This window comes from Brugia malayi, assembly GCF_000002995.4.
Source record: "Brugia malayi strain FR3 genome assembly, contig: Bm_v4_Chr1_scaffold_001, whole genome shotgun sequence".
NCBI classification, from domain to species: domain Eukaryota; kingdom Metazoa; phylum Nematoda; class Chromadorea; order Rhabditida; family Onchocercidae; genus Brugia; species Brugia malayi.
The window spans coordinates 14,475,208-14,501,172 of record NW_025062475.1 but is presented as its reverse complement, the minus strand read 5'-3'; the positions used below and the strand labels follow the sequence as shown (position 1 = coordinate 14,501,172).

At 26.4% G+C, this 25,965-nt stretch overlaps 4 protein-coding genes across 4 annotated transcripts; 3 read left to right on the top strand and 1 right to left on the bottom strand.

Annotated features, from left to right (window-relative positions):
* Positions 1-4,185, top strand: Bma-pxd-1 (tumor endothelial marker 3 precursor, putative; the record flags this gene model as incomplete). Its single annotated transcript, XM_043077879.1, has 15 exons — positions 1-76; positions 368-504; positions 834-986; positions 1,176-1,245; positions 1,520-1,693; positions 1,943-2,007; positions 2,163-2,280; positions 2,386-2,481; positions 2,558-2,675; positions 2,760-2,884; positions 3,303-3,404; positions 3,521-3,651; positions 3,864-3,917; positions 3,949-3,971; positions 4,152-4,185. 15 exons carry the CDS (start codon positions 1-3, stop codon positions 4,183-4,185), a joined length of 1,476 nt encoding a protein of 491 aa, XP_042933813.1.
* Positions 4,186-6,502: 2,317 nt separating this feature from the next.
* On the bottom strand, positions 6,503-9,111 carry Bm7632 (conserved hypothetical protein,hypothetical protein; the record flags this gene model as incomplete). The annotated part of the gene is made up of 8 exons (XM_001894843.1): positions 6,503-6,719; positions 6,946-7,166; positions 7,233-7,317; positions 7,648-7,802; positions 7,893-8,072; positions 8,151-8,239; positions 8,516-8,714; positions 8,974-9,111. The coding sequence occupies 8 exons, from the start codon at positions 9,109-9,111 to the stop codon at positions 6,503-6,505; spliced, it is 1,284 nt and encodes a 427-aa protein (XP_001894878.1).
* A 4,163-nt stretch (positions 9,112-13,274) lies between these two features.
* Bm5889 (gamma-aminobutyric-acid receptor beta subunit precursor, putative) lies at positions 13,275-17,783 on the top strand (the record flags this gene model as incomplete). The annotated part of the gene is made up of 12 exons (XM_043077878.1): positions 13,275-13,345; positions 14,011-14,173; positions 14,335-14,439; positions 14,984-15,123; positions 15,351-15,433; positions 15,583-15,717; positions 15,913-16,112; positions 16,335-16,383; positions 16,541-16,646; positions 16,891-17,047; positions 17,407-17,550; positions 17,700-17,783. The coding sequence occupies 12 exons, from the start codon at positions 13,275-13,277 to the stop codon at positions 17,781-17,783; spliced, it is 1,437 nt and encodes a 478-aa protein (XP_042933812.1).
* A 1,025-nt stretch (positions 17,784-18,808) lies between these two features.
* Bm4796 (uncharacterized protein) lies at positions 18,809-25,962 on the top strand (the record flags this gene model as incomplete). The annotated part of the gene is made up of 23 exons (XM_043077877.1): positions 18,809-18,907; positions 19,252-19,431; positions 19,704-19,775; positions 19,861-20,082; positions 20,175-20,267; positions 20,482-20,610; positions 20,786-20,851; positions 21,008-21,121; positions 21,247-21,411; positions 21,522-21,641; positions 21,784-21,941; positions 22,107-22,254; positions 22,485-22,610; positions 22,767-22,887; positions 22,961-23,124; positions 23,283-23,480; positions 23,562-23,675; positions 23,753-23,866; positions 23,942-24,085; positions 24,180-24,251; positions 24,594-24,638; positions 25,433-25,609; positions 25,795-25,962. 23 exons carry the CDS (start codon positions 18,809-18,811, stop codon positions 25,960-25,962), a joined length of 3,009 nt encoding a protein of 1,002 aa, XP_042933811.1.
* Between the last annotated feature and the right edge of the window lie 3 nt (positions 25,963-25,965).

Here is a 25,965-nt window from a genome sequence, read left to right as displayed (position 1 = left end):
ATGATGTATTTGAAATTACATCTCTTACTATTCTTTCTTACTTTCATCGATATTTCGTCTGCTGGTGAAGGAAAAGGTATTTTTTTTTTTTTTTTTTTTAGAACAAGTTTATTACTAAATTCGATAGAGTTAAAAGAAATTGACAAGTGGAAAGAAAACTGGTATTTTTAATAGAGTTGTAAAGCAATTATTTATTTCATTACTGCAGTTGTCCATTTTTTGCGTTTTCCCATCGTTCTTATTCTTGAAATATTTTTTATCATTAATTTGAAAAACTTGATTCCTAGTGGCTATTCGATGTTTTAAAATATTTTGAATTTACAACATTTTATAAATTTACAAATTTTAAACGAAAATTCTAATGCAGGGTCATTTCATTACAATTTTGACTCACCAAATTTCTCACCATTACAAAAAAGATATAAAAGAGGAATTGATGATGACAACGATGATGTCGAGAACACATTTCGTTTACCAAAAGACGTTGAAGTGCTAGAAGATTCGGTATATTTTTGAAATATTTTAATTTTAAAACGCAAGTATGATGTATTCTGTTATCTTCTAATATTGTTTTTTTTTTTTTTTTTTATCTCAGCAACCAATCTTAGAAATTTTAGTTAGAAGTTTATCACATGCGGAGTGTCCTGTTTAATCGGTTATTTGCAATCTCTAATTATCATAATGCTATTCTTTTTGAAATAGTAGAAAAAATAACGAGCAATGTAAAGTTCACATGATATGAAGATTTCTGTGATATTTGTATCATTATATATTAAATATAACAAAACTGACATCATGAAATTTAATTATTTGATTAGAAATCTAATTTAAAGATTGATCATCAGTATTATTTGATGGAAATCAAAGTCAACAGATCTGATCTAATGAAGGATTATTACATCGACGTACCAGCAATGTTAGAAAAGCCGGGAACTGTTGGTAATAAAAGTCATTCATCACTATCGAATAGCTATAGAAGAGCCGTGGTAAGTAACATTGATTGTTCGGAGATTTTATGATGACCTAAGTTTTAGTTTCTTTGATGTCAAAATGGTAAAATTATTTGCATAAAGGAAATTTAGAAGGTAATATGCGAATTTCATATCTTAGAGCAATAGCGGAAATTCTTATATCCAATTCACTATTTTTTTTTTCTTAAATTGAAAAAGTTTTAGGCAGCTAAAATACAGTTCGATTTTCCCTTTTATGGTCACCGAATGAAAAATTTAACTATCGCTACTGGTGGTAAGATATTAATTTACCAAATTATTTCTTCTGCAATATGCTGTGGAATTAATTTGCTGTGCTGATTTTAAATTTGCTTCCCAAACAGATCAGATAGACCTCTTTCGTATCCTTGTCTACTAGTTTACCTTAAAATAGAATGATTTTTTTAGCACTGTTCTGTAATACTTGCAGAAAAGTGTTGACGTCCACTACGTTTGATTAAAAGTTCGAAATTTGGAATAAATTGAAAGCAAAATAATAGCACACAGACGCAAATTTATTTACGTCACAGGCTTTGCTTACATTGGTGATCAATGGCATAGCTGGTTAGCAGCCACTCAATATATTGCACCGCTAATGGCCAATTTTGATACACACGGCGAAAATGCTACAATTATGTACGCGGATGATGGTGAAAAGTTTGTCATGGAATGGCGCAATTTACAACTTCGTGAACAACGTTCAGGCAAGTTTTTAATGCACCTTTTAAAATTAAGACTAACATTTGTAAATTTTGTTTTCGAAAGGCAAAAATAGAGAGCATTGCGATGACAATAGTATGGATAGTGTGTTTGTATAATTGGGAGAGGTAAGTGTCATTAAGAAATATAGAATTATGTTTTAAAAAATTTTTCTATGCGGAAAATATAGTCAAAGATTTGAGCTTCAAAACTGAGTGTAAAATACTGAAGATTATTATTGTGCGTATTTTTAGATGGCTTTTTCACTTTTCAAGCATCTCTACACAAGAACGGAGATATTTGGTTTGTCTATAAAGATGTAAGCTATTGAAAGAATTTTTACATTTTGATAAATGTTAAGCTAGCATTAGCAAGCAGGAATGTGTAAAGCGCAATACTTTTATGATTTTTTTTCCTGTTTTATGACAGTCTTTTCTTTGCTTTAGCAATGTCTATCTTTAAGTGCTATTTTAGGTACCAATACCTGTTACAAACATCAGTGATTCTCATCACCCAGTGAAAATAGGAATGAGTGATGCGTATCTTTTCCATCATAGCGTGCATAATCCTCTTGCACCTATTTCGCAGCCTCGTAAGTTTTTACTTCTGTTTTTTTTTAATTGCAATATCGCGAAATAATACTGCAAAAATGTTATTCTTTCCAAAATGTTATAAATTCATACTATTTTTTCTTCAGCGTCGATAAAACGAGTTATTTACGAATACCATCGTATTGAAGTGAAACCATCGTTAATTGTTTCAAATACAATCGTTATATTAAAAGCTCAACCAAGTAAGAACAATTTTTGCACAAATTTTTTTCTTTACTTTTTTTTTACATTTCACAAATGCAACTTTTCATATTCTAGCATGCATACAGTATCAAAGCTGTGAAGAATGCTCCAATGCAACTTTAAAACATTTTAACTGCTCTTGGTGTCATTCAAAAGCAAAACACGGTGGACCTTTCTGCTCTGATCAAGCTGGGTAAGATTCTATACTTCTTTGCGCCAGTGAAGAATTCTAAATCAAAACCAGCAAAGGAAAATGTGTAATATAATGTATTTCAAGATTACATAGACGTCGACAACACTGGATTGAAGGAAACTGTAAGGATAATGGTAAAGTAACTTACTGCAGTGCAGATGAAGATTTCAACGAAGTGGATGACGAAGATGACATTCAAGATGCATCTGGTAATTTTTAAACAGATCATAAATGACCTTCTGTAGATTATGATCGAACTTAATAGCTGTAATTAACAGTTGCAACTTCAGCATTTCTCAAAATTGTCATATGCATCTTTCATAGCATCTACTCTATTGGTTTTCTAGCATTTAAATGTTTTTTTTTTTTTTTTTTCTTTTTGTATAAAATCACAGATTTTCCTTGTTAAACAAAAGTAAGTAGATTTTTTAGTTTACGAGATTGCACATTCCTCCGTTTAGCATATATATATATATATTTGTGTTAATGATTGTTATACAAATATAATATAACTTAGGAGTATTACTTTTCGTAACTAACAAAACAATCAGTTATAATCTTAATAAGTAAAACTGCAGTTTTTAATAAAAGTTGCAGAAATCGCAAAACAATGTGTACCATTTGCAGGAAAAACACGAGTAACGGCATCACCGTCAGAACCGGATGAAGTGGTTGCTTGGGATCGTGAAAAGAAAATTAAAGTTCCAGAAGTAGCCAAAGATAGCCAAGGTGATTTTACAAATATTTGCTATTTTCGATTCATCGTAATCGAAATTCTGTAAATAAGTTAATATAGTTATATCTCATGCTAGCAGCATTTACGATGAAATTAAATCAATTTATAGATGTATTAGGTCGGTCTAATAGCGGATTTGTGTCGATATTTATTGTCGTTGTTGGTGTTATAATGCTAGCAAGTTGGGCCTCATACGCATATTTCAATCCTCATACTCCATCGGGCCAATTACTGATAAGGGTAATTTTTGACTTTTTCTTTTAAAAAAATACTCATAAAGATGATAGTAAGATATATATATATATATATATATATATTAATTTTTACTTTATAAGTGAATTTTATAGGTCAAAAATAGGTAAATTTAATTGTGAGAAGCCTATGGCTGATGCTATTCAAAATTCCTCTTTCATTTTTTTAAATCTTTCAGTTCATTTTTCAAATTGTTTCAGTATCGTCCTTCGAGGTGGCATATGCCATCAAGTCATGTTCGATATAGTGCTTCAGTACACATGTAAGCAGTGGAAATAACTCAAGGAATTTTTATTTTCAAACAGTAGGTATGCACGTCAGTATTGAATCTCAGTGTTTGCTTGTCATTGACTATATGCATATTTGAACTGGATTTTTCATCTCGTGTTGTTTTTTTTTTTTTTTTTTTTTTTAATCTCTCATTCAATTATTTTTATCCAGAGTTTAGTATCACAGATTTTTTTATAATATTATTAATTTTTGTTTAGGCTTTGTGATAAAAATACGAAACGAAAAAGTTAAAAATATCATACATTATAAAATTTGGATTAAAGCATCGAGATATTCGACTTTGGTCAATCCCAAGGGCGTCATTCGTTTGTTTTCAAAAAAAAAAAAAAAAAAAAAAAAAAAAAAAAATTTTTTTTTTCTTTACAAATGGTTTTAATTATTCTGGTTTTGTCGTGCAGCTAGCAATAATGCATTGTTCTTTCAAGCCCTGTCTTTGATATGTCTTTTATTATCCGATCATGGTTATTGTTCGGTATATTTCTTCTAATTTATCCTTCTGTAGACAAATGTTCTCTTCTTCACTATATTATTTATTACTTAGGTGTGCACGAAATTGCAATGATTTAATTTACATTCAATGAAAAATAACAGCTCGTTGGATTTTTTCTTTTTTTGAAATGACTAGATTTTTTTTTTTAAATTTACTTTAAATTGTCCTTCAATTATGAAACAGCAATTTCTTCTCAGTATTTTCTGCATCATTTATTGCAGTACTGGTCCGTAATTGAGCTACTTTGTAGGCTACTAACTGTAAATTGCTTGACTTATTATATGATTTATAAATTTAAGATTAAACTCATTATTTATAATTTTTTATTTTATGTCTGTAGATTTCAGAACATTATCAGTCTTTTCTTATTATATAATTTTTTTTTTTTTTTTTATTCAACTTGAAATATCAGGATTTTTTTTCAAACATTGTTGTAGTAGCGCAGCTATATATCGCACACTAAGCTCACAACGGAGACTTAGATTAACTGTCTCATTCACTTTATCTGTTGTTAGTTTACCAATGCTTGTAATTGAAAATACGAAATTTCAAAACTGGTAGAATATGATGTGTACAGTGCTTCGCTTTGTTTTATCATTTTGTAATATTTTTTTTTTTCGGACTGTGTTTATCCGAAAAGAAAAAAAAAATAGTTATCATATTTGATTCTTGTTTTTCATAATCTGCAAGGAAAAAAAAATGCAAATTTTGTTATTCTTTGTTGTATTTGTACACTTTATATTTCAACATCTATTTTATTAATTTATTTTCACTGCAGCAGACCACTTTTTACTATCCAAAATTTATTAAAAATTTGCGACTCTATAAATGGAGAACAAATTATTCGAAAAATATTTTTTCAAAAAAAAAAAGAAAACGTTTGTTCCTTTTTATGATATTAACAATAACTTTTATCACTATGATATTAATAATGAAAACATGCGTTTATAGCTAATTGTGGCTAACCCTTAAAAAAACAATTTTTAACAGTATTTTTTTTTTTTTTTTTTTAATAGGATTTCGTGGAGGTGTCACAATCAATGGATTTCATCAAAACTTAAAATTCAAAACCTACTGAATTACTATCACATACATATACTAAATCATATATACATTTTAAAGATTGTTAACACAAGCATATTATCAAATTAAAAATGGTATCACTTTTCCCCTAACAATGTTCTCATTTCATTTGATCCTTTACAATAACATCGGCATGTAAATTTCGATTTCTCAACTTGATAAAAACTCGTAAAAATAATTCCTAGCTTTAACTGTGGTATGAGATTAGTTTTCCAGTCGCAAGTTTAGTAAAACACCAAACTTTAGCAAAGAGTATTTTAAATCTTTGCGAGAAAAAATCTTATTTGCTAGCATAAACAAAGCAACTCACATCCAATCATTAATTGATTCCATTTAGAAAACTCGACATCAAAATTTGCTTCCCATGAACCTTAGATATAGAAAATTGGAAATTTCTAGACAGAAACCCGCTTTGCAACTTAAATTTCATTCAATTCCATTTTTAATCATACTTCCTTTGAATAAATTTCATATGTTTGCTACTCGAAATACTTCCATTATCATTTTTGATGTTATATATTATTTATCCACTGTAGGTCCCATTTTACAGGATTTTTTCAATTGAAAATTTTTGCTTATCATAGAAAAGAAAATATTTTGAGATATTGACTAAAAAACAAATTCACTGGCTTATGAAATGTATATATGCTATAAATCTCATCCATTAACCACTATGAACAAAATTGTGAAGACAGAAATGATCGATAAAAGTGATATGAAGATGACAACTTTATAATGTACTGGCCATGAGGAGTAAGTCTATACTCAGATTTACTTTTTTCATGATGAAATCATGAAAAAATGTTTGAATTTCAATAACATACATATGTAGTTATACGATGCATAAATAAAATTTGAAAGCATAATAAATATTTGGATAACAATTTATAAAGAAATTTGAAAGTAATATTTAACAAAATATTTAGGAAAAGGTGAGCAAGCTTTGGACGACACTTTAAACAATCAATAAAAAGTTCATATAACTGCAAAACCAGCTGGTCCTTTACGCTGGCTTAAAATATTTTCTAGTGTTTTGGGAAATATACTCATCACTTTGAATCGCTCACCCATACCTTTTTCACTCAATAGTATTTCACATGATTTGAGCAAATTTTGTTTATCTTCTTCTGTTTTACAACATGTCAACAGTCTTTGCAGTCTTAATCCAATTCCCATTTGAGCAAAAAATTCTCTAAAATTATTGACAATCACATTAATGACTGTAATGAATTTCATATAAATGTCCTATTTTCGTAATGATGAAACACTGATTAAATGTTCCATTCGCTGCGGTGAGTACAAAAGAATAAACGAAATGAAGAATGAGACTAGACGATTCTAATTACTCTTTAATATAACAGTTGAAAATGCCACTGAAGAAGAAAGAGAAAAAGAGAAAACTTTGAACGATAACATACCGCTGTTCAATTGGTCCAAAAACCAATGTTCGGTCTTCAACAAGACTTTTCAAATATCCAAAATTGACATCGGCAGTTATATCATGTTCTCCAGGATTTTCCAAAGGATGTACAATCTGATGACCTTTGTAAGCTCGCAAGGACAAATCTTTTCTTGTACCATTATGTCCATAATCTACTATCAATACAAAACCACCAAATTTCGTAATACTGTCAGTAACCTAAAGCTATTAAAAAATAAATTCAATAATGGAAAACAGTTGTAGCAATTGTTGACAATAATCTACCTGATTAACATAAGTACCAGCATCAATGCTAATCTCCCACTCTTTGATTGATAAATCTTCACGAATTTTTTTCGGTAATAAACCACTGCAATATGATCAATATAGTTCATATAAAAGTGCATAAAAAAAGATTTGTTTCAAAACTTTGAATGGAAAGAAAGAAATTTTGAGTAAAACTTGCAATTTTTCGAAATAAATCTTGAATAATTTCCAATAAAATTGAACGCAAGTATGCGTTTAAATAAAGCTTTTAAATAAATTTCCAAAGTTTGTTTTTAAATAAGTTTTCAAACACTTTTCTTTTAAGTTTTTGCAATTTTTCGAAATAAATCTTGAAATAAACTCTTAAATAAAGTTTTTACATGTTTTTTAAAGTTTTTGAAGAAATTTTGGGATTCTTTTTTTGAATACTTACAAGGTATGCAAGTTTTCGGATTTCGACAGCATAAAACAAAGTTTGTCGTCCTTATTCAAATTTACATATACTTCATGCCATTTGCCCTCGTCATCTCTTTTAAATTGATTTACTGGTAATGCATCCAAAAATTCGTTGCTTATGAATATAGAAAACTGAAAAAGTTATTTAATACAACTTTTCATTCAATTTTGGCAATACGTTCAACTTAAATTCCATATAAATAATAGTTGACAAGAACGTACTTGAGCAGGAATGTCATCAACATTACGATACCAGTATATCGGAAAACCATTTTTTGTCACATTGCACCGAACATAAGATTTTCCATCAATGAACTGCGATGGATGTTCACAAAGCAGAGATTCTTGTTGATCCAACAAAGCATCAGATGTTTCAACAAGATGAATAGATCCTTTCGTTACCTAAAACAAACATATTATCAGCGGATATTAACAAAAAATTAAACAATTGAAACAGCTAGAATAAGAAAGAAAGCATACTTTAAGTCGTCTCAAAGTTCGTGTGATATCAGACATCAGCTGTCCTGTACCAGGACCATTTTCCACTAACTGCCATTCTTCACTGTGCCCTGAAAGCACCTGAAATAATACTAAATAGAGCAATTGCAATTCATTAAAATATAACAGACTTCCATTTTGAAAAATCACCAGTAGTTCATAGTTAATAAAGACACATTGCTATGCTTCAAATAGCTACAACAACTCGGTAATATATTTCAGACAGAAACGTTGTAATATTCTCATAGACCAAGCAGACAAAAATAAACTGAAGACAAAAAATACTAAATATCAATAAAACTCAACTATTATTTTACAATCAATCTTTAAAGTACAAGAAACAGTACCAGTATTAATGAGTTCGTAGTAGCACCATATACCAATAAGCTCACCGAACATTTGTGTTAGCTCGGGAGCCGTGATAAAGTCACCTTTCTCACCAAATATTTTACTACCATGACGCGAATAATAGCCACCAATAGGTGATGAAGCTGTTAAACGCATATATTCAGCAACACTCATTGGTCCATTCAGATTAATTTTCTGCTGCAAATAGTAGAATAATTAAAAACTGTTCAAAAATTTAAGAAATATAAGCTCTAATGACAACTAATAATTGAGGCCCATAAAAATAATAGATGAAGTTTGGGATAATTTGTGTTGTAACAGTTTGTGTTTTTCGCTGTTTAATATACTATCATGTACCACATTACTCAGATTTGTAAAATTCGTATACAATATTATGATGAACTTTCGATATAATATGCTTATATGAAAGCATCTAAAATATGGCAATTTACTATACCTTAATAAAATGTAGTAATTGATCAGAATACTGTTTCCTTGATGATTCTGTTCTATGATTTCCAGTGAACAGTCGATTTGTAACAGCTGCATATTTTTGCATGTTAAATAACGTTTTGTAAATTGATAACTTTCCCATAAAATATTACTCTGAAATAATTTAAAATAAGCATTTTAAGTTACAAAAACTGAGAATCAAACAACTGATATCATGGAATACCACTAATTTCCTCCATTACAGTAATAGTAATAGCAACAGTACGAGAGAATCTTTTTGATCAAACTAATTACTCAATAACTATTCCATAGATTTACTTCCAAACAACAAAAATATCTCAATACTATTCCACAAATCTTATCAGTCATCAAATACACTCCAATATTTATGCTTTCTTTTCTCAAACATAATATCAACGAAATTATCAGCACTCCTGCTAACATACCATCTCTTATCAGTTAGTAAAATAATCCCTTATCAGTTGATAAAGTTATTTACAACGCATTTTGCTTATTTCCCACGGCACTGTTATGCAACGGATATATTCCAAGCCAAAAGAGTGGACAACGAAAAGAATATATTCCCTCTTCTCTATTTTTTTTTTTTTGTTTGACCATAAATTAAAGTTCAGCAAAGGTCAAAGTTCAACACTGATAAAAATTGATAGAAAAGATTAAGATGGCGATATCGTATATCTCAAGTGGCTATTTTTATTACTTCTATATTTGAGAATTGATAGAAGTTTGTGCGTACTCATTGAGAAAATCTTAATGAGAAATTCGATTTCCCTTTGGGATTTTTTGGTTCAAATCGATAGTTAGAGATGAGAAATAATGAAGCATTTTCTTTTTTTTTTTCTTTTTCCTTTTAAACATTAAATAAGATTCATTAAAAAGCATTTTAATTTTATTGAGATTATGGCAATATTTCCCTTTAATTAATTGAAAATTACCAAATATTTATGTATTTTTTTATTCTTAAAGCGTTATCGATTCTTTAAATTAATTAAATAATGCATATATTATTTTAAGAGTGAAATTTTAATCATATAGGTATGTTGATAGGAAAAATTTTTTAGAATAATATTAATCGAATGATTGTAATTAATATATGAGTGAATGAATTATTGTTATTAAGTATTAGTGTTGCTAGTAAAAAAATTTCCTTAGGATATTAAACAAATTAATTATTATTATTATCATTAAAATAATTAATTGTATCGGAATGCAATACAGCAATACATGGAAAATATATTAAATATATGGTTACTTTCAAAAGAAAATTTTTTAAAATTTTAATTGAAATAGCACATATATGATATTTTAATGTTTATTAGCTTCATAATAAGCGATAAATTGGTATAAAATATTTCTAAATTTCTCCATTGTGTATGTAATAAATCATTGTTTATTTACTTTCCTATTGTAAAATATAATAGTTTGAAATCATCTATAACTGTTTTTTTTTCATATCAAACTTTTCAGCAATATAATAATAAAATTAATAATTTAATACTACTAGTAACAATAATAAATAAGTAAACAAATATGTATATATGCATTTATTATTCTGAAATTTGAAAATGAAAATTATAAAATGAATGAAATTTAATTCATGAATAAGAAATTGTTAAAATTGAAAGTGAAAAAATGAAGAAATGAAACGTTAGAAATGTTTCATTGATATGAATAATAAGTGTTATTTGGTAATAATTGTTATTATAATATTTATGGGACATTTTTCCTTCTTTTATTTATATACTTCGATTTGTTAAAAGACATCATTTAATCTCTTTAAATGGGAGTTTCTTTAAAACAAACAAAAAAAGAGAGAAAAGAAGAAAGAAAAAAAGAAAAGAATAAGGAAAAAGAAGAGAAAAGCAGTAAAGAATGTATTTGTTAAGTACTTACTTCGAAGATACATAGTACTACTTTTTGTCTTTTCATTTTTAAGTATTGATGGTAGTAAGTTGTAGAATGGAATCCTTTCTTTACTAATAATTTAAAGAATAATTATTCATTTATTCATCACTTTTTTGAATTACTTTTTTTTTTCCTAATTTACAATCATTTCTTTCTTTCTTTTTTGTTTTTTTTTTGTTTGTTTTTATTTTTTGGAATATTATTAATAAAATTTTTATAATCTCAATGTATTAATTAAATTTTTTAAATTAATTTTATTCATAATTTAATCTTAACTATATAATTTTCTTAGTTAATTGTCTTCCTTTCGTTGTTGTTGTTGTTGTTGTTAAAAGTTAATGAACATTAAAAAGTTAGAAAAAATTATTGGTTAAATTTAATTTTGCATTGTTTTTTTGTCATTCATTATTTATTGTTATTATGTAATTAATTAACAAAGAGAGAGAGAGAGAGAGAAAAAAAAGAGATCATTCTTTTCATTTTAATAATTTATGTTAGTTATTAATTATTAAAGATTATTTTGTAACTATAATTATTAAATATTATTTTGTAACGCTTTTCGCTTTATATTTTTTTAAAATTATTTCTATAGTTTTTTTTTTTTTTTTTAAAAAAAGTTTTTTTAAAAATATTATATGAAAAGGTATAATCAAAAAGTAAGAGCAAAAAAAAAAAAATGAAAAAAGAATAAACAGAAAATAATGGATAAATAGATTAGAGAAATTTAATGATGATATATAATGAATGTATACTCATTTAATTAGTGTATAAATAAAAATAAATATGAATTAGAATAGAGGTAAATATGAAAAAATTTTATTTTATAAATTAATAAAATACATAATTAAATTAAAAAAAAAAAAAAGCTTAAAATATTTTTAAAAAAATTTCTAAAAATATTTCATACATTTGTAGGAAAAAAAAACAAAAAAACATTACTTTCTTATTTCTAAAGCAAATAATACGGTATGCATTTAGAAAATAAAAGAAATATTTCAATAATTAAATTGAATTGAATGAAATTAAATTTTCACATCGTTTAATTTATCAAATTTTTTTATTACATTTGTGTATAAATAAATTTTGTCACATTAAAAAAAAAAGTTTACATTTGACTTTTTTCTTCATTTCAAACTACATTTGTTTCTTAATTTTAATAACTTTTTTAATTTATTTAAAAAAATAAAAACTGCCAATCTTAAGCATTAATCATTGTTTTTTTTCCCAACAATTTTGATGAAAATATTTAATTTTCTTTTTTTTTTTTTTTTTTTTTTTTAGCAGCTTAAACCATTTCAAATGTATTTCATTAAGATTTTATTCATTTTTTAATATCGTTGGAACTAATTAAATTATTTCATTATCTGCTAAATATGTTTAAAATGAATCTAATCTTGTATTATTAATATTAGCAACAATGCTAATCAATTAGTATTTGATTATATCAGAGCAAACGAATGATTTAATTTCAAATGTAATTTGATATAATCAAAATAAACAAAAATTTAATTGAAATGAATACAACTGAAACGAGAAAAAATAAAAACTTTAATCCACTTTTGCGCATTTATCTTATATTAGCATATCAATATTACTTTTTTTTTTATCAATAATTTTCATTTATGTTTATTAAAATCTTTATTAAATGTTAACTATTGTGAAATGTATATGGTATAAATTAATTTTATTACAATTTAATAATTGCTTAATTAGATGTTTAACATTTATTCATTTAAAATGAAAAAAAAAAAAGAAGAAAGAAAAACTTTTCTTCAATTTTCTAAAAAGCAATGTAATTTGAATGATTTTAGTTTGACTTTCTTATTCGATTGTATGAAATTAAATTTAATTTTTCCATTTGTAAAAATGTTATTTGCCTCATTTTGCCATGCCAAATTCACATAAAATTGTATCGAAATGCTTGAAGAGTTTCATCGATTTTAGCACTGCAAAGCTTATAAGATACTTCGCTGTTAACAACTTTTATTCTTATAAATAGAACATAAATATTTTAAACATTTGTATGAGAAAATTTTTTCAAAATACTAAATTTTTTTTTTTTTGAATTTAGAAATTACATTTTCTTTTTTTTAATTAATATTTTTTCTTTTCTTTTCTTTTTTTTTTTTCCTAGTTAATAAATGGTTTGCTCATATTATTTTTAAAAAAGAATAAAAAATGCAAAACAAAAATTTTAATAGAAGAAATTTATTTGCTAAAAAAAATAATGTATATTATTAAAAAAATGAAAAAAAAAAACAGTGAAAAGAAAGAATAAAAAGAAAAATTTACTTTGCTAGAAAAAAAATTTTTTGTTTGTTTGTTTTTGTTTTTTTTGTTTTTTTTTTAATTTGAAACTTTAGATAACATTTGAACGATTTAATGGGATCTACCATAATAATATTATTGTTTATTTTGTTTTATACGATGAAAGCATTTCGACTTTTCGAAAAGTTCGTTTTTCTCTTTTTTTTTTTGCTTTGTTTATTTTCATTTATCTCTAAATTATGTTTTAACACCGTATTTTATTTCAAATGACATATTTAATTTCAAATATTACTGGAAAGAAAATCAATAAATAAAAAGAGAAAAAAGACACTTGGCATCAAATTCATATTTTATTTATATGAAAAAAGATGAAAAAAAATTTTTTTTTTTTTTTGGAAATGAAAAGATGGAAAGAAAAGGAAAAAGAAGAAATTAAATTAAATTAAATTGAACGAAAAAATCTGTTAATCTATTTCACATTAATCGATATAAATAATTATTTATTTATTTTACTATTTTGTCTTACAATTATAATTGTAAATTTAATTGCAATTATAATTGAAATATAAAAATTTAATGTAAAGTAAAATGTAAATTTTTTTCAAAATAGTTTGATGATATTAAAGAATTTTAATTTTTTCTATTTTTATTAAAATGAACGTTTTTTTTTTTTTTTTTTTTTGTGCAATTATTAATTATAATAATAAAAAATAAAAATCCTTTAAACAGTTTTTATTTTCAAATAAAATTGTTTAAAAAATAAATATTACAAAACTTATTGATACAATTTATATTTGATAAAAATAAATTTCGAATTTCTTCTTTTTTTTTTTTTTTTTTTTTTTTGCAGCGAATGTGATTCACGTACCAAAAAAATCTCAGAAATATTAGACATACTTATCGATAATAGCACTTATGATAAACGTCTAAGGCCTAAACATGGCGAAGAACCAGTAAACGTAGGTATTACGATACACGTGTCAAGCGTTAGTGCTATATCTGAAGTTAATATGGTATGTATATTATTAATTTGTATGTTTGATACGATAGAAATTAATTGAAAGTTATATTTTACAAAACAATTTGAGTAAATTTCAGGAAAATGTTGTTTTTTTTTTCTTATTTTTTAATTTTATACTAATATTTTAGAAATAATTAATTTGTTGAATTTCAGGATTTTACAATTGATTTTTATTTGAGGCAAACATGGAATGATCCACGCCTTGCATTTAGCCATTATTTGTATGATATCGTTGAAAATAATATCGATTCATTAACGGTTAATTAATGTTGTAGAAATTTGCATTTTAATTTTAATAAATTAACTTAATGTTAAATTAAAAGAAATAATTTATTAAGATTTATCTTACAAATAAAATTTTAAAATAAAAATATAGCTAAAAAAGAAAAATTTTTGAAATAAAGAATTGAAATATTTTAATCATTAAATATGTCTTGATTAGCAACAAATAATAAATTATTATAATTTTTCACTGAATCATTAGTCAGTGATCATATTCTGATAATTTTTTACTTAAAATTCAACCTTTATCAATTTATGTAATTCTAAACTAAACAAACAATCAATAACGTTGTTTTCGTTTTTTATTTTTTAATCATTACGAAATGCTTTAAATGTGAGTAATCCAAAAGTAATTTAAACGAAGCTATTTACGTAAATAAGGATGAAAAGGAAAGAAAAAAAAAATTAACTATTTAATTTAAATCTATTGCATATTTTATTTGTTAAAGAAATGAAATTCAATTATAGCATCTTTTTTTTTCTTTTTGGATAATTTATATAAATAAATTATTAATTTTAGGTTGGTGTAGATTATTTGCAAAAATTATGGAAGCCTGATACATTTTTTCCAAATGAAAAAAAATCATACTTTCATATTACTACAACGCATAATTCATTCTTACGCATTTATCCTAATGGTAATGTATTTACCAGTCAAAGGTTTGTTTTATTTTAAAATTGATTATTTACATCAATAATAATCAAAATTTAAGTAATTAAAAATACTAATGAATGAATAATTATCAAATATTTGAGTAAATCGTATAGCTTTTATTAAGAAATAATTGCTTGAGAATATTTAATATTATAATTTCTTAGAATTTGATAATGTAACAATTGATGTAATCAGTAAAATTTGATAGAAATTTTAATTCGTATGCTTGTAGGCTAACTGTGACAGCTATATGTAACATGAAACTTCATCTATTCCCAATGGATTCTCAGAAATGCAAACTTGAAATTGAAAGCTGTTAGTTAAATTCTTTAATTTTCTTGTATTATAAATAACAATAAGTTAGAAAACTTTTAACACTTATGATATTGATTTCTTTAAATAATTAAGTTATGATGGTATTTTTATATTATTCAGTGTTAAACATATAAAAGTATATATTGCAGATGGATATAGTGTATTAGATATCGTTTACTTCTTTAATAATTCAAAAAATCCAGTATCGAAATCAGAATTTGAATTGCCTCAATTTGTACTCATCGATACACAAGTGGCATCACGAAATGTTGTCTTAAGTTCTGGTAAGCACAGTAGAATTCAAAACCTTAAAATTTGCAAAATTTCAAACTATAAAAGATAAAATGAGCATTCATACAGTAAAGTATATTTATTTTGTAAATTTACTACTCATTAAAAAATCTTTATGTATTTTAAAGTCTTTTTTTTTCCGAATTATTTCACTTTATTATTTAAATTTTCAACTGTTAATATTTTAGGCAACTATTCACGTTTAACTTGTGCATTTTTATTCAAACGAAATATAGGATTCTATATTATTCAAGTTTATTTACCCTCAATTTTGATTGTTGTCATCTCATGGGTATCTTTCTGGCTTAATCGTGATGCAACTCCAGCACGAGTAGCGCTAAGTGTACTTACCATACTTACTATGACTACACTTACTGCAACAACAAATGTTAGATTTCTATCTTTTCTACAACTTTATTCATTAAATTTTAATTTATTAAGAAAAAAAAAAATCCCGTTCAAATTTAGAGTTCAAATCAATTCAAAATATATCATATATCTATTCTTCGAGTATATCCTTTTTTTTTTTTCTCGAAATTTAATATCAAAATTGATTGAAAGAAAATTAATTAATTATTTCCTATTTAATTTTGAAATGATTAAATTGCAGGCTTCAATGCCGAAAGTTTCTTATGTTAAAAGCATCGACATATTTCTCGGTTAGTTATAATATATAAAAATTTATTAATGAATAAAAGAAAATTATTCGTTTCAATTCTTAAACTAAAATCTTCCATTTCGAAGAGTTTTAACACAACAACAAATAATAATAATATTATTATTATTGCATAGGAAAGTAGAAAGAATAACTTTTAGGTGTATCATTTGTTATGGTATTCAGTTCATTACTTGAATTTGCTGCTGTTGGATACATTAGTAAAAGGATAAAATTGATTGAAAGAAAACAAAAAGATTTGCATAGGTAAATTTTATTCACATATTCAAATTTGTTCTTATTTATTTTTTTCTTTCTTTGAAATTTGCAATAAATGCAAGTTTTAGGAAAAATATATTTCCACCATTTTTTTTTTTCTAGTTTCAAATTAACTTTATCGCTTTTTCAAAAAAAGAAAAAATAATATAATAAAATTATTTCGAACAATAAAGAAAGAATTCTAATTAACTCTCTTGTATAACTTACAAAAATCACTACGATTATTTTTAAGGAAGTTACCAAGTACAGCACCAGATTGCTTCTATACTATGCCATCAGCAACAAATGATACCATAATTCCGCTTTATCATCCATTTTATTCATCTCGTGATAAAAATTCCATCCTATATAACGGCGGTGAAATTAAACCACCTGTAATTCTAAAAAAAGTTAGTAATATTCATAAATGAATACGTTGAAGAGATAACACTTTAATATACGATCACATTTCATAGCATATATTAAGTGCCATAAATTATTATATTTAATATATAACATTTGAAAATTTATCATTTACAGCATCGCAAAATACCATAATCATACCGTAAATTGCATCACTATAGATACTGTAATTAAAATATATTATATCAAAGTGATTACTATAACTTGGAATTCATCAAATATTGAATAATTTCTTGTAGTATTAACTGGTTTATACAAATGTAATGATTGTAAACCTTATCGATTACACTGATAACATTGATAATTTACAAAAATAAAATGTATAAATGGTAGAATGCCAATTCAGGGTGAATGCCAATGTCCAATACCACCACCATCACCACTACCTGCAATTCATGCAGAAGAAACTTCAAAAGAGGAATATATGATATTATTCTGTGTGATACGACCTAATAAAATAGACAAATATTCGCGATCTATTTTTCCTTTGGTAAATAATTCATAATTATTTATAAATAATTAAATTGTGAGATAAAAATTTAAACCTAATCAACTTTACAATGCGTCCTCTTCTATTCACTTAATTCCATTAGAATTTAGTTAAAAAAAAAAGTTTCTCAAATACATTTTCAATTTCAGATTTTCCTGGTATTCAATATAATATATTGGTTTTACTACTACAGTATCAGTGGTACAGAACTTACAGATACAGATTTGATGTGAAATAATTCATTCAATTTCTCACTTTATTTATCATTTTTCTCTTATGTAATTTCAATCCTCAGGGAATTAATGTTATCCGTAACAGAACTAATATTTTGATTCATGTTTCTTTTTTTTTTTTCTTGTAAATTTTGATGTAGTTTCAAAATAAATACTTTTTTATATGTTTAAAGTTATGAAATTAAAATCATTTCATACTTATTTTATTACCGATGTTCCTTTCATCGTAGTATATTTCGCTGAGTAATTTTCTAATAAATTTAATAAACTTTTTTTTTAAAAAAATAGATGATATGGAAAAGTATCAATTTATTACACTCATAATGAATTAAATCTCATCCAATTCTAAAAAATTAACTATAAAAAATTAATTAGATGATAAATTCGAAATAATAGAAATACTGCTACAAAATTTTTATACACTATTAATTACATATTATTAGTCAAAAAACTAATTACAAAAGTAACGCTACGAAAAAATAAATAGATGCTAGACTTGAAGTAACACAAAATAATGTTACAAAAGATTAATTATATGCTATTAATTAAATACAAGAGTAACGTTACAAAAAATTAATTACATATTATTAATTAAGAAACTAATTACAAAAATAATACTACAAAAGAATTAATTACATGCAAAACTCGAAGTAATAAGAAAAAAAAAAAAAAAAAAGGAAACTAAAATAAGTGAAAACATAAAAAGCAACGCTAATTTTAACAAATTGCGTTATTTGTTTCTGACGGACCGCAAAAATATAGCGTGAAATCCGTTAATTTAAGTATAATATTGAGTAAACTATGAATTTAAATTGTTTTCATCATTTTTTTTTTTTAATTTAGTAAAGCAAGTCTTTTTGTTTTATTTTTTCCTGATATCAATTTATCATTTAATTAATTATCCAAATAATTATCAAAAGTAGTTGAGAATAAAAGAAAAGAATGGGAAGCAAGTTAAGAAAGGGAAAGCTAACGCTTACTTTAACAGTGACGATTTAAATTTAGTTGCAGATAAAGAAGGGAAAATGGTTAATGTTTCTAAAGAATTATTGGATAAATTTTATGATCTTGCTGATTTCGATCAAGATAACCGTCATAATGCTGTGATTGCGATTTTGGATGAAGTAAGTCGTAATTAAATTCTGAAACTCTCATTATTTCATCTACAAATTAAATGACTTATAAACTTCAAATTGTAATCCTTTTTCTTCCACTCTTTTTTTTCTTTTTTTTTTGCAAATGGAAGAATTCTTTTGCATGACTGATATTCAAAAAAAAAAAAACCTAATTCTGCTTTTTCTTGTATGGTACTTATGAGTGAGATATTTATTATATTAATTTAGCGTTGCATCGATGCATAGACTAATAGTAAATCATTAGTTTGAGTAATAAGTTAGAATAGAATGATGAATTCAAACTTCTCATTTAGATAAGATATAAGAGAATTTAAATGAAAGTTCTTTTTCAGTTTGAACAGAATGGTTCATATTTGATGGAAAGATTGATTTCTGGATTAGCTTCATCACGTGCTGCTGCACGTCTCGGTTATACAAATGCACTTACCATTATTCTTTCTTCATTTGGAAAAGATTGGCCGGTTGAAATGTTATTTGAATTGGCCGATCAGAAGTTGCCGTTAAATAAAGCAGTTGGTTTTTCAGTTTTCTTTTTTGTTTTCAAAATTGGTATTTTAAGTGTCTTTTTTATTTTTAAAGTATTTGTTACTTTCTTCTTCTTATTTTTAATGATAATACATATTTTTTCAAGCAGGGTGGTATGGTTTTTGTCTTGAGTATAATGTGAGAGAAAGAGTAGCTTTAAAGGAAAGTAATTCAAAAAATTCAGTTGTTTCATTCGTTTTATTGTATGCTGAACTTTTCTTAGTGGTTATGATTTTACTATAAAATTATTGCATTTCAGGAAAGTCCTGGTTCTGTATTGGGTCAACATTTATTACATCTTGCAATGGTGAACAGCGATGCATATGATGAGGCATATATGTTTACACTTTTTAGTTATCTTTAGGATTTTTTGATCCATTTCATATTTTGTTTCAAGTAAACTATATCAGTTTTAGGCTTTATTTGAAATAGGAAGGCGAGAAATGAGCTTGGCAGAGAAGCAAAGTGCATTGGCATATTCCATAGCTAATTTATTAGCTCAATGTGCAAATAAATTGCGTGGAAAGAGATTTGCAAAGAATTTTTGGCCCCTTGTGAAAAATGAAGTTACGAAACCTCTAGATTCAATTAATCCGGAATGGTTCTACTTTGCCCTGCTTGTTATGGAGAAGCATAGTGTAAGTTGAAGATTTAAAAGTAAAATTTCGAGAATGAAGCAGTGTTAATCACTTATCAGAAATCTGAATAAATCGATCATCGTTTGCTGCAGGATACGTTGAAAGCTGAGGTGTCATTTTTGTCAACCAGCGGAAAGCTAAATATTTCCGATGAAGACTGTGATGCAGTTATCAACATTTTAAAGGTTATTTTAGACTATTATTTCCACATGTCGTAAGTTTTATTTATCATAAATGATATCGATCATTATGTAAGATGAGAAATGATTAATTTGAGGTGAATCTTGTTTTATACTTTTCAGGCGTTAGTACTAAAACGCTACATTTTTTAAAAATTAATCAAACTGTTTCATTCTAAACACAAGAAAGTTTTTGAATAATATTGAAGCACTTTTTAAGAAAGCAAGTGGCTTTGCTGAGAACGAATTAATATCAAAATTATTAATTCTCGCGAGGATATCGAGGAATTTCGAAACTGTTTATAGTAAAGTTGTCGAAAAATGGTTGTATCATGGCGATTTACACAGAGTAATGATTAATTTCAGTCATAATAAGATGCTAATAGTTAACTTTGTGGATTTCTTACGAGAAATCTAGATTAATCTTGATTTATCTATATTCTATTAGAAATGCTTTATATTGAATAATTTTTAACTTTGATAATAATTTGTCACTGCTGGCTTCCATTAAATACGAGTTTCAGGTCATATCGCGCGCTCTACCATTTATTAATACGATGCTACAACAAATAGATTTTGAAAGTGATGAGGTATCCGTTTTGAATTGTCAATTCCTTACTATTTTTCTGTGTTCTCATCTAATTTTGATAAAAAGCGTGGAAGTATTATGTGCTTTTTCTTTTCAAGAATTCTTTAATAGATTTTCAATTTCCTATTATTCCTCTAAAATTTGTTCATTTATTTAGTTAGTGGCTGTGTTTTCTCCCGAATTTGTGCAGTTGTTAAGATCGATACGAAAGAGCAACGAATTTCGTTTCTTATTCTCCATGATTGAGGCTATTCTTCTTGTTCTTAAAGAGGTTTTTTTTGCATCTTTTTTTTTTTTTCATAAATTGAGCTTCTTTGAATCGGATTTGTTTCTGTAATTTTGTTAATTTAAAAAGGAAAATGTGATTTTTGTTTTTAAAAGAATGTTCTATTTTAGTCGCTTACTTCGAAAGAGTGGACGTCAGCTAACATTGCTAAATTACTTGACAATTTCGATCGCGTTGGAGATGGAAATTTTGATGAATTTATCGGCGGAAATGTTAAAATCACAGAAAAGATTCTACTGCAATTACATAGTGATGCCCACGACATAATCCTTGAGGTAATTAATAAATTTAATCGATTACTAAGTAACACGCTTCAAATATTGAATCATATTACAAAACTTAATTGTTCTCTCTTTGACCAAATCTAAAGAATTTGTTTTTATAGGCTCTGAAAGGAGGTGGTTGGAGATTAAGACGGATAACAAATGTATTTCTGCATTGGCCAATAAACATCCAGGAAAGTGTCTTGAAACTATTATTTAAACACGGAAAGTGGACAGAGGAAGTAAGTTTTTTAACTTATTGGCTTGCCATTTATCCGTTCTATCTTATAAAAATAAGGTTTGAAATTTTTTTGTTTTTTGTTTTAATGATTTTGATTTATTTTTTGATTTACTTCTTACGACGTAATCCTTCGAATATTTCAGATGCGCAATGCTTTTTGTTCATCAATTGCTTCCTTATTCATTGTCAGTGTAAGGGCAGGCAGAAATGTGACTGCGATTTATAAAGAAGAACACAAAAAGTTCTTACAAAAATTAAGCAAAAAACAGGACACAGGAATTAAGTTGCCTATGATTAGCGGGTGATTTTTTTTATTCGTTTATATGGCCTCAACTATCTTTTAAATTTGTATATTAAAAGGAAAACTGTTCTTGGTATTGATTTGCATTGTTATTAAGACGTCATGCAGTTGTCTTATATATACATTATTCTATTTGAGCAGCAAGTATCATCAAAATTTTTGCAGACCTTTATCCATTTTTATGAATATGCTTACACTTTGGATAGCTGCAACATCTGATTCGAATGAGCGTCATGCATATTTAAAAGATCTTGCGGAGATAGCAGCAGTTGGTGAAAAAATGGCTGAAAACGACAATAGTAATAATGTGGCGGTAACATACATTATCTTATTTTCAGTTTGTCTAAACACAAATCGTTGTAGAATGTCAATGTAATGCTTTGATTCTATTATATGTGTGATATTCTTTCCTCCTTTGCATTTTCTGTACTGTTTTGGAATGATCTTTATATTTTATTTTCTTTGTCATGATTTCAAATATATTGCAATTGTTTAGCTTTAGTATTTCTTTGTGCTTATATATTTATGTAAAATGCTTTTCAGGTTCTAAATGATATATTGCTTTCTTTATTAAGTCGTCCACATCGATATCATCGTTCAGTCATTCATTATGTCTTTGCTTCGTTTGTTCCACAGATGAAACTAGAAAATCTTCTACAGATTCTTGAGGTTCAATTTTATTGACCATTAAGTTAAATATTTTACATTTACTTTCAAATCTGACTAACTTCAATCAATTAGTAATATATACTAATATATTGAAATTTGTATGCAGCAATATTAATGCCTGAAATTATGCTATAAATATTTTATTGCTTTTTGAAGACTGTCAATCTCAGCAATGAAGAATTAATGCAAGAAAGCAATGTAAGCGAAAGCGATGATGAGGAAGATGAAGATGAGGATGGTGTTGGGGATTCTGAACAAACTAGTGGAGAAAGCAGTGGTTTGATTAGTTTATGTTTATTTTTATGTTAGTTAAAGAAAAGCGTATAAATTATATTAATAATTTATTCCAGAAATCAATAATAATGACGATATTACGAATGAACATGAAGAGACAGATGAATCTGAATTTGAAGACGAAGATGAAGGAGAAACTGAAGTTGATCATGAATTTGTCAATAACCTGAAAAAAGCACTTGGTTCTGCTGCTGCTCATTCAGATGATGGCAGTGACAAGGTCACACGAGTTTCTTAAAAATTTCTATTTGATTGAAATTATGCCAGGTTAACGATAGCCTTTTCTGAAAAATGAACTTTGTTTTGGCAGTCTCTGATTTCTTTCAGTTTATTCTCTTTCAAACGATCCATTTATTTGAGAAAAAAATCACTTTCTAGGACAGCGTATCATCCACAGTAAGTGATGAAACAATGTTTCGCCTGGATGAAGGCCTAGCAGCTGTATTTCGTAAAAGGATGAAAAATTCGCGAACTCTAAGTGCATTCTTAGTAGAACAGGCTCAACAGTTTCGTGCTAAATGTTTTGATTTATTATTGATAGCGGTATCTCATCAGGATGCAGCATACACAACAGTGGTATTATCCATTTTCTTTTTTTCTTTTTGGATTTTTTTTTTTTGCAATGAAATAACAGTAAGAAAATTATGTGTTTTGCAGGATCTTATTTTACCTTTAATTGAGTGTGCTCAACAAGCTCTACGTAGAAAAGACGGTGAATTAACTTTCAAAAAAGCAACAAACTTGTTGGAAATTATTATAAAGCATAAAAAGGTATTAAATATTGTTTATACTATTCGGCCTATATTTACTTTTCTGTGCTAAATTTTTCATTATTTATATTTATTTAGAGTGAGTTAAATGAAAAGAATGCTGTCAAACTATTGGATGAACTTGTTCTGAAGACATCACAAACTGTAAATCCTGTTATGAGGAATATCCTTGGCAGTGTTGCGAGTTTTTTAGTAAGTCTTTTGTTTTTTGTTTTTCTCAAAAACATATACAATATCAATTGGTTCATTTTACTTTGCCAGTTTTAGTTCTCAGGCTGTTATGATGCAAAAGAAAATAATGTTGCGGAGAATATGCGCACAAAAGTAATCACATTGTTGGAAAAATACATGAATGATAACAAAAATCAAATATTAAGCGAAATTGTCACTGCTCCTTTTATTAAGTATCCGGTAATTTTTTTAAATTATTTAAAAATTCAACTTAATATAATCTGAGTCAATACAACATTCTGCTAAAAATTGTTTCATAATTTATAATTTTTAGCATGCTTTGTTAAGCGAACTTCCACGAATCATCGATTTTGCCTTTAATGAAAATATTCGAACATTTCAAAGAGTATGTTTATCACTTTCAAAACTATCTTTTTGTATTTGTATTATTTATTTTATGATTGTTTTTGCAATTACTATTTATGATCTTTGTTCACAACAAACACATATAACGATCAAAAGATCGTATAGGCTTGCATTTGTAACTTTCGCAGTAAGGGAATTAGTACTTTGTGGGATGAATGATTTCTATCAATCATTGGTTTTATTTTTCATTTCAAATCCTCTAGTCTTACACATCAAACAACTGCTATTTGGTATTGGTATCATCAAGAGGCCAATTTATTTTCTTTCAAGCACTAATATTTCTCAAATCAGAATTTGTATTTTCACTTTTTTTTTTTTTTAGATTGAAGCTCTATCTTGCACAGTGGCCTTTTTGCGGAAGGATTTGGTGAGCTTTATTTTCTTTTTTTTTTCAGATTTTTGTAGATATTTAATTTATTAGTGACAACAGACACTCAAAATTTCTAGAACGAGAGCAGTAGCATTTATTCATATGCATTTTTATAACTGTTTAAAATTAAATAATACGAAAATGAAAGTTTGCAAAGGCACACTGAATATAAGTTAAAGAAATAATTTCTGCTGGAATGAAAAAAGTTTTTTTTTTTTTTTTTGATTCTTATGTATAGTCACACTGAGGATAAAATTATGCAGGTTACATTTAAATTTTGAAAATCACTAAGCAAATACACTGGATTAAGCTTTCGCTTTTCTTGTTTGGCAAGTTCAAATTTCGATTTAGTATTAATTGGACTTGTTATAGCGCAAACACCACTTATACAAGACTGTATGTAAGAGGACGAAATTTTAATGCATAGGGAAGAAATTTTAAAATCAAGCTGGAACACATACACACACACACAGTATTACTACTATTCATGCGGATGATGCACTGAACAGTGAGCAGTATATGAGCAACCATTCAGATGAATCGATTGAAACGATAGTTTTAACAAAAGTTCGAGATTTGTTTCAGATGCTTAGATTGCAAGGAAGTTTTTAGGTTTCAGATTACATAGTGAGATGTTGTCAGTCATTTAAATTGAAATTTGATATTTTGAAGGAGTACAAGAGTATATCTGCATCAAATAAAAATGAAAGATTGCATGAAAAACGAATTGAAAGGACAACAAACTTGCAAAACAAATTTGGCGGAAGCTAGTGTAAAAAGATAAATTATAGGTGAAGAATGAGCAGCCTGATCGGCAAAAGATATGGAAAAAAATTGCCAAATGTTTATGCTCTTTTGCGAGCAGATTCTTCTCAAATTTAAATTTTGATAATTCAAAACCTCGATTTTTTGCATATTTGGTTCGAGTTCTTACCTCCTTTATTTCAATTAGCGAAGAATCAAGCAAAGTAAGGATTTTTTTTTTTTAATTTTTATTTCTTCCATTAAGTTATTATTTGCGTCAGTGATGTCACATTTCCTGTTTGTCAAAATATCTCAAAATGAGATTGAAAATATTTCAAAATGAAATTGAAGAAAGAGTGCAAAATTTCTTTCTTTTTTCTTTTTTTATTTAATATTTAATCATTTGCAGCAATGCTTACAAGAATCTTTGACTGAAGTATTAAAAGAATTGTGCAACAACACTGAATTTTGGAAAGCAAGCGATAGACTTAAACGTTTTAATACTGCCTCGCAAAGTATTTGTGGTCGAAAGGCTTTAGCATCACTCAAACACTTGCTTAGCATTTTGGAACCATAAGAA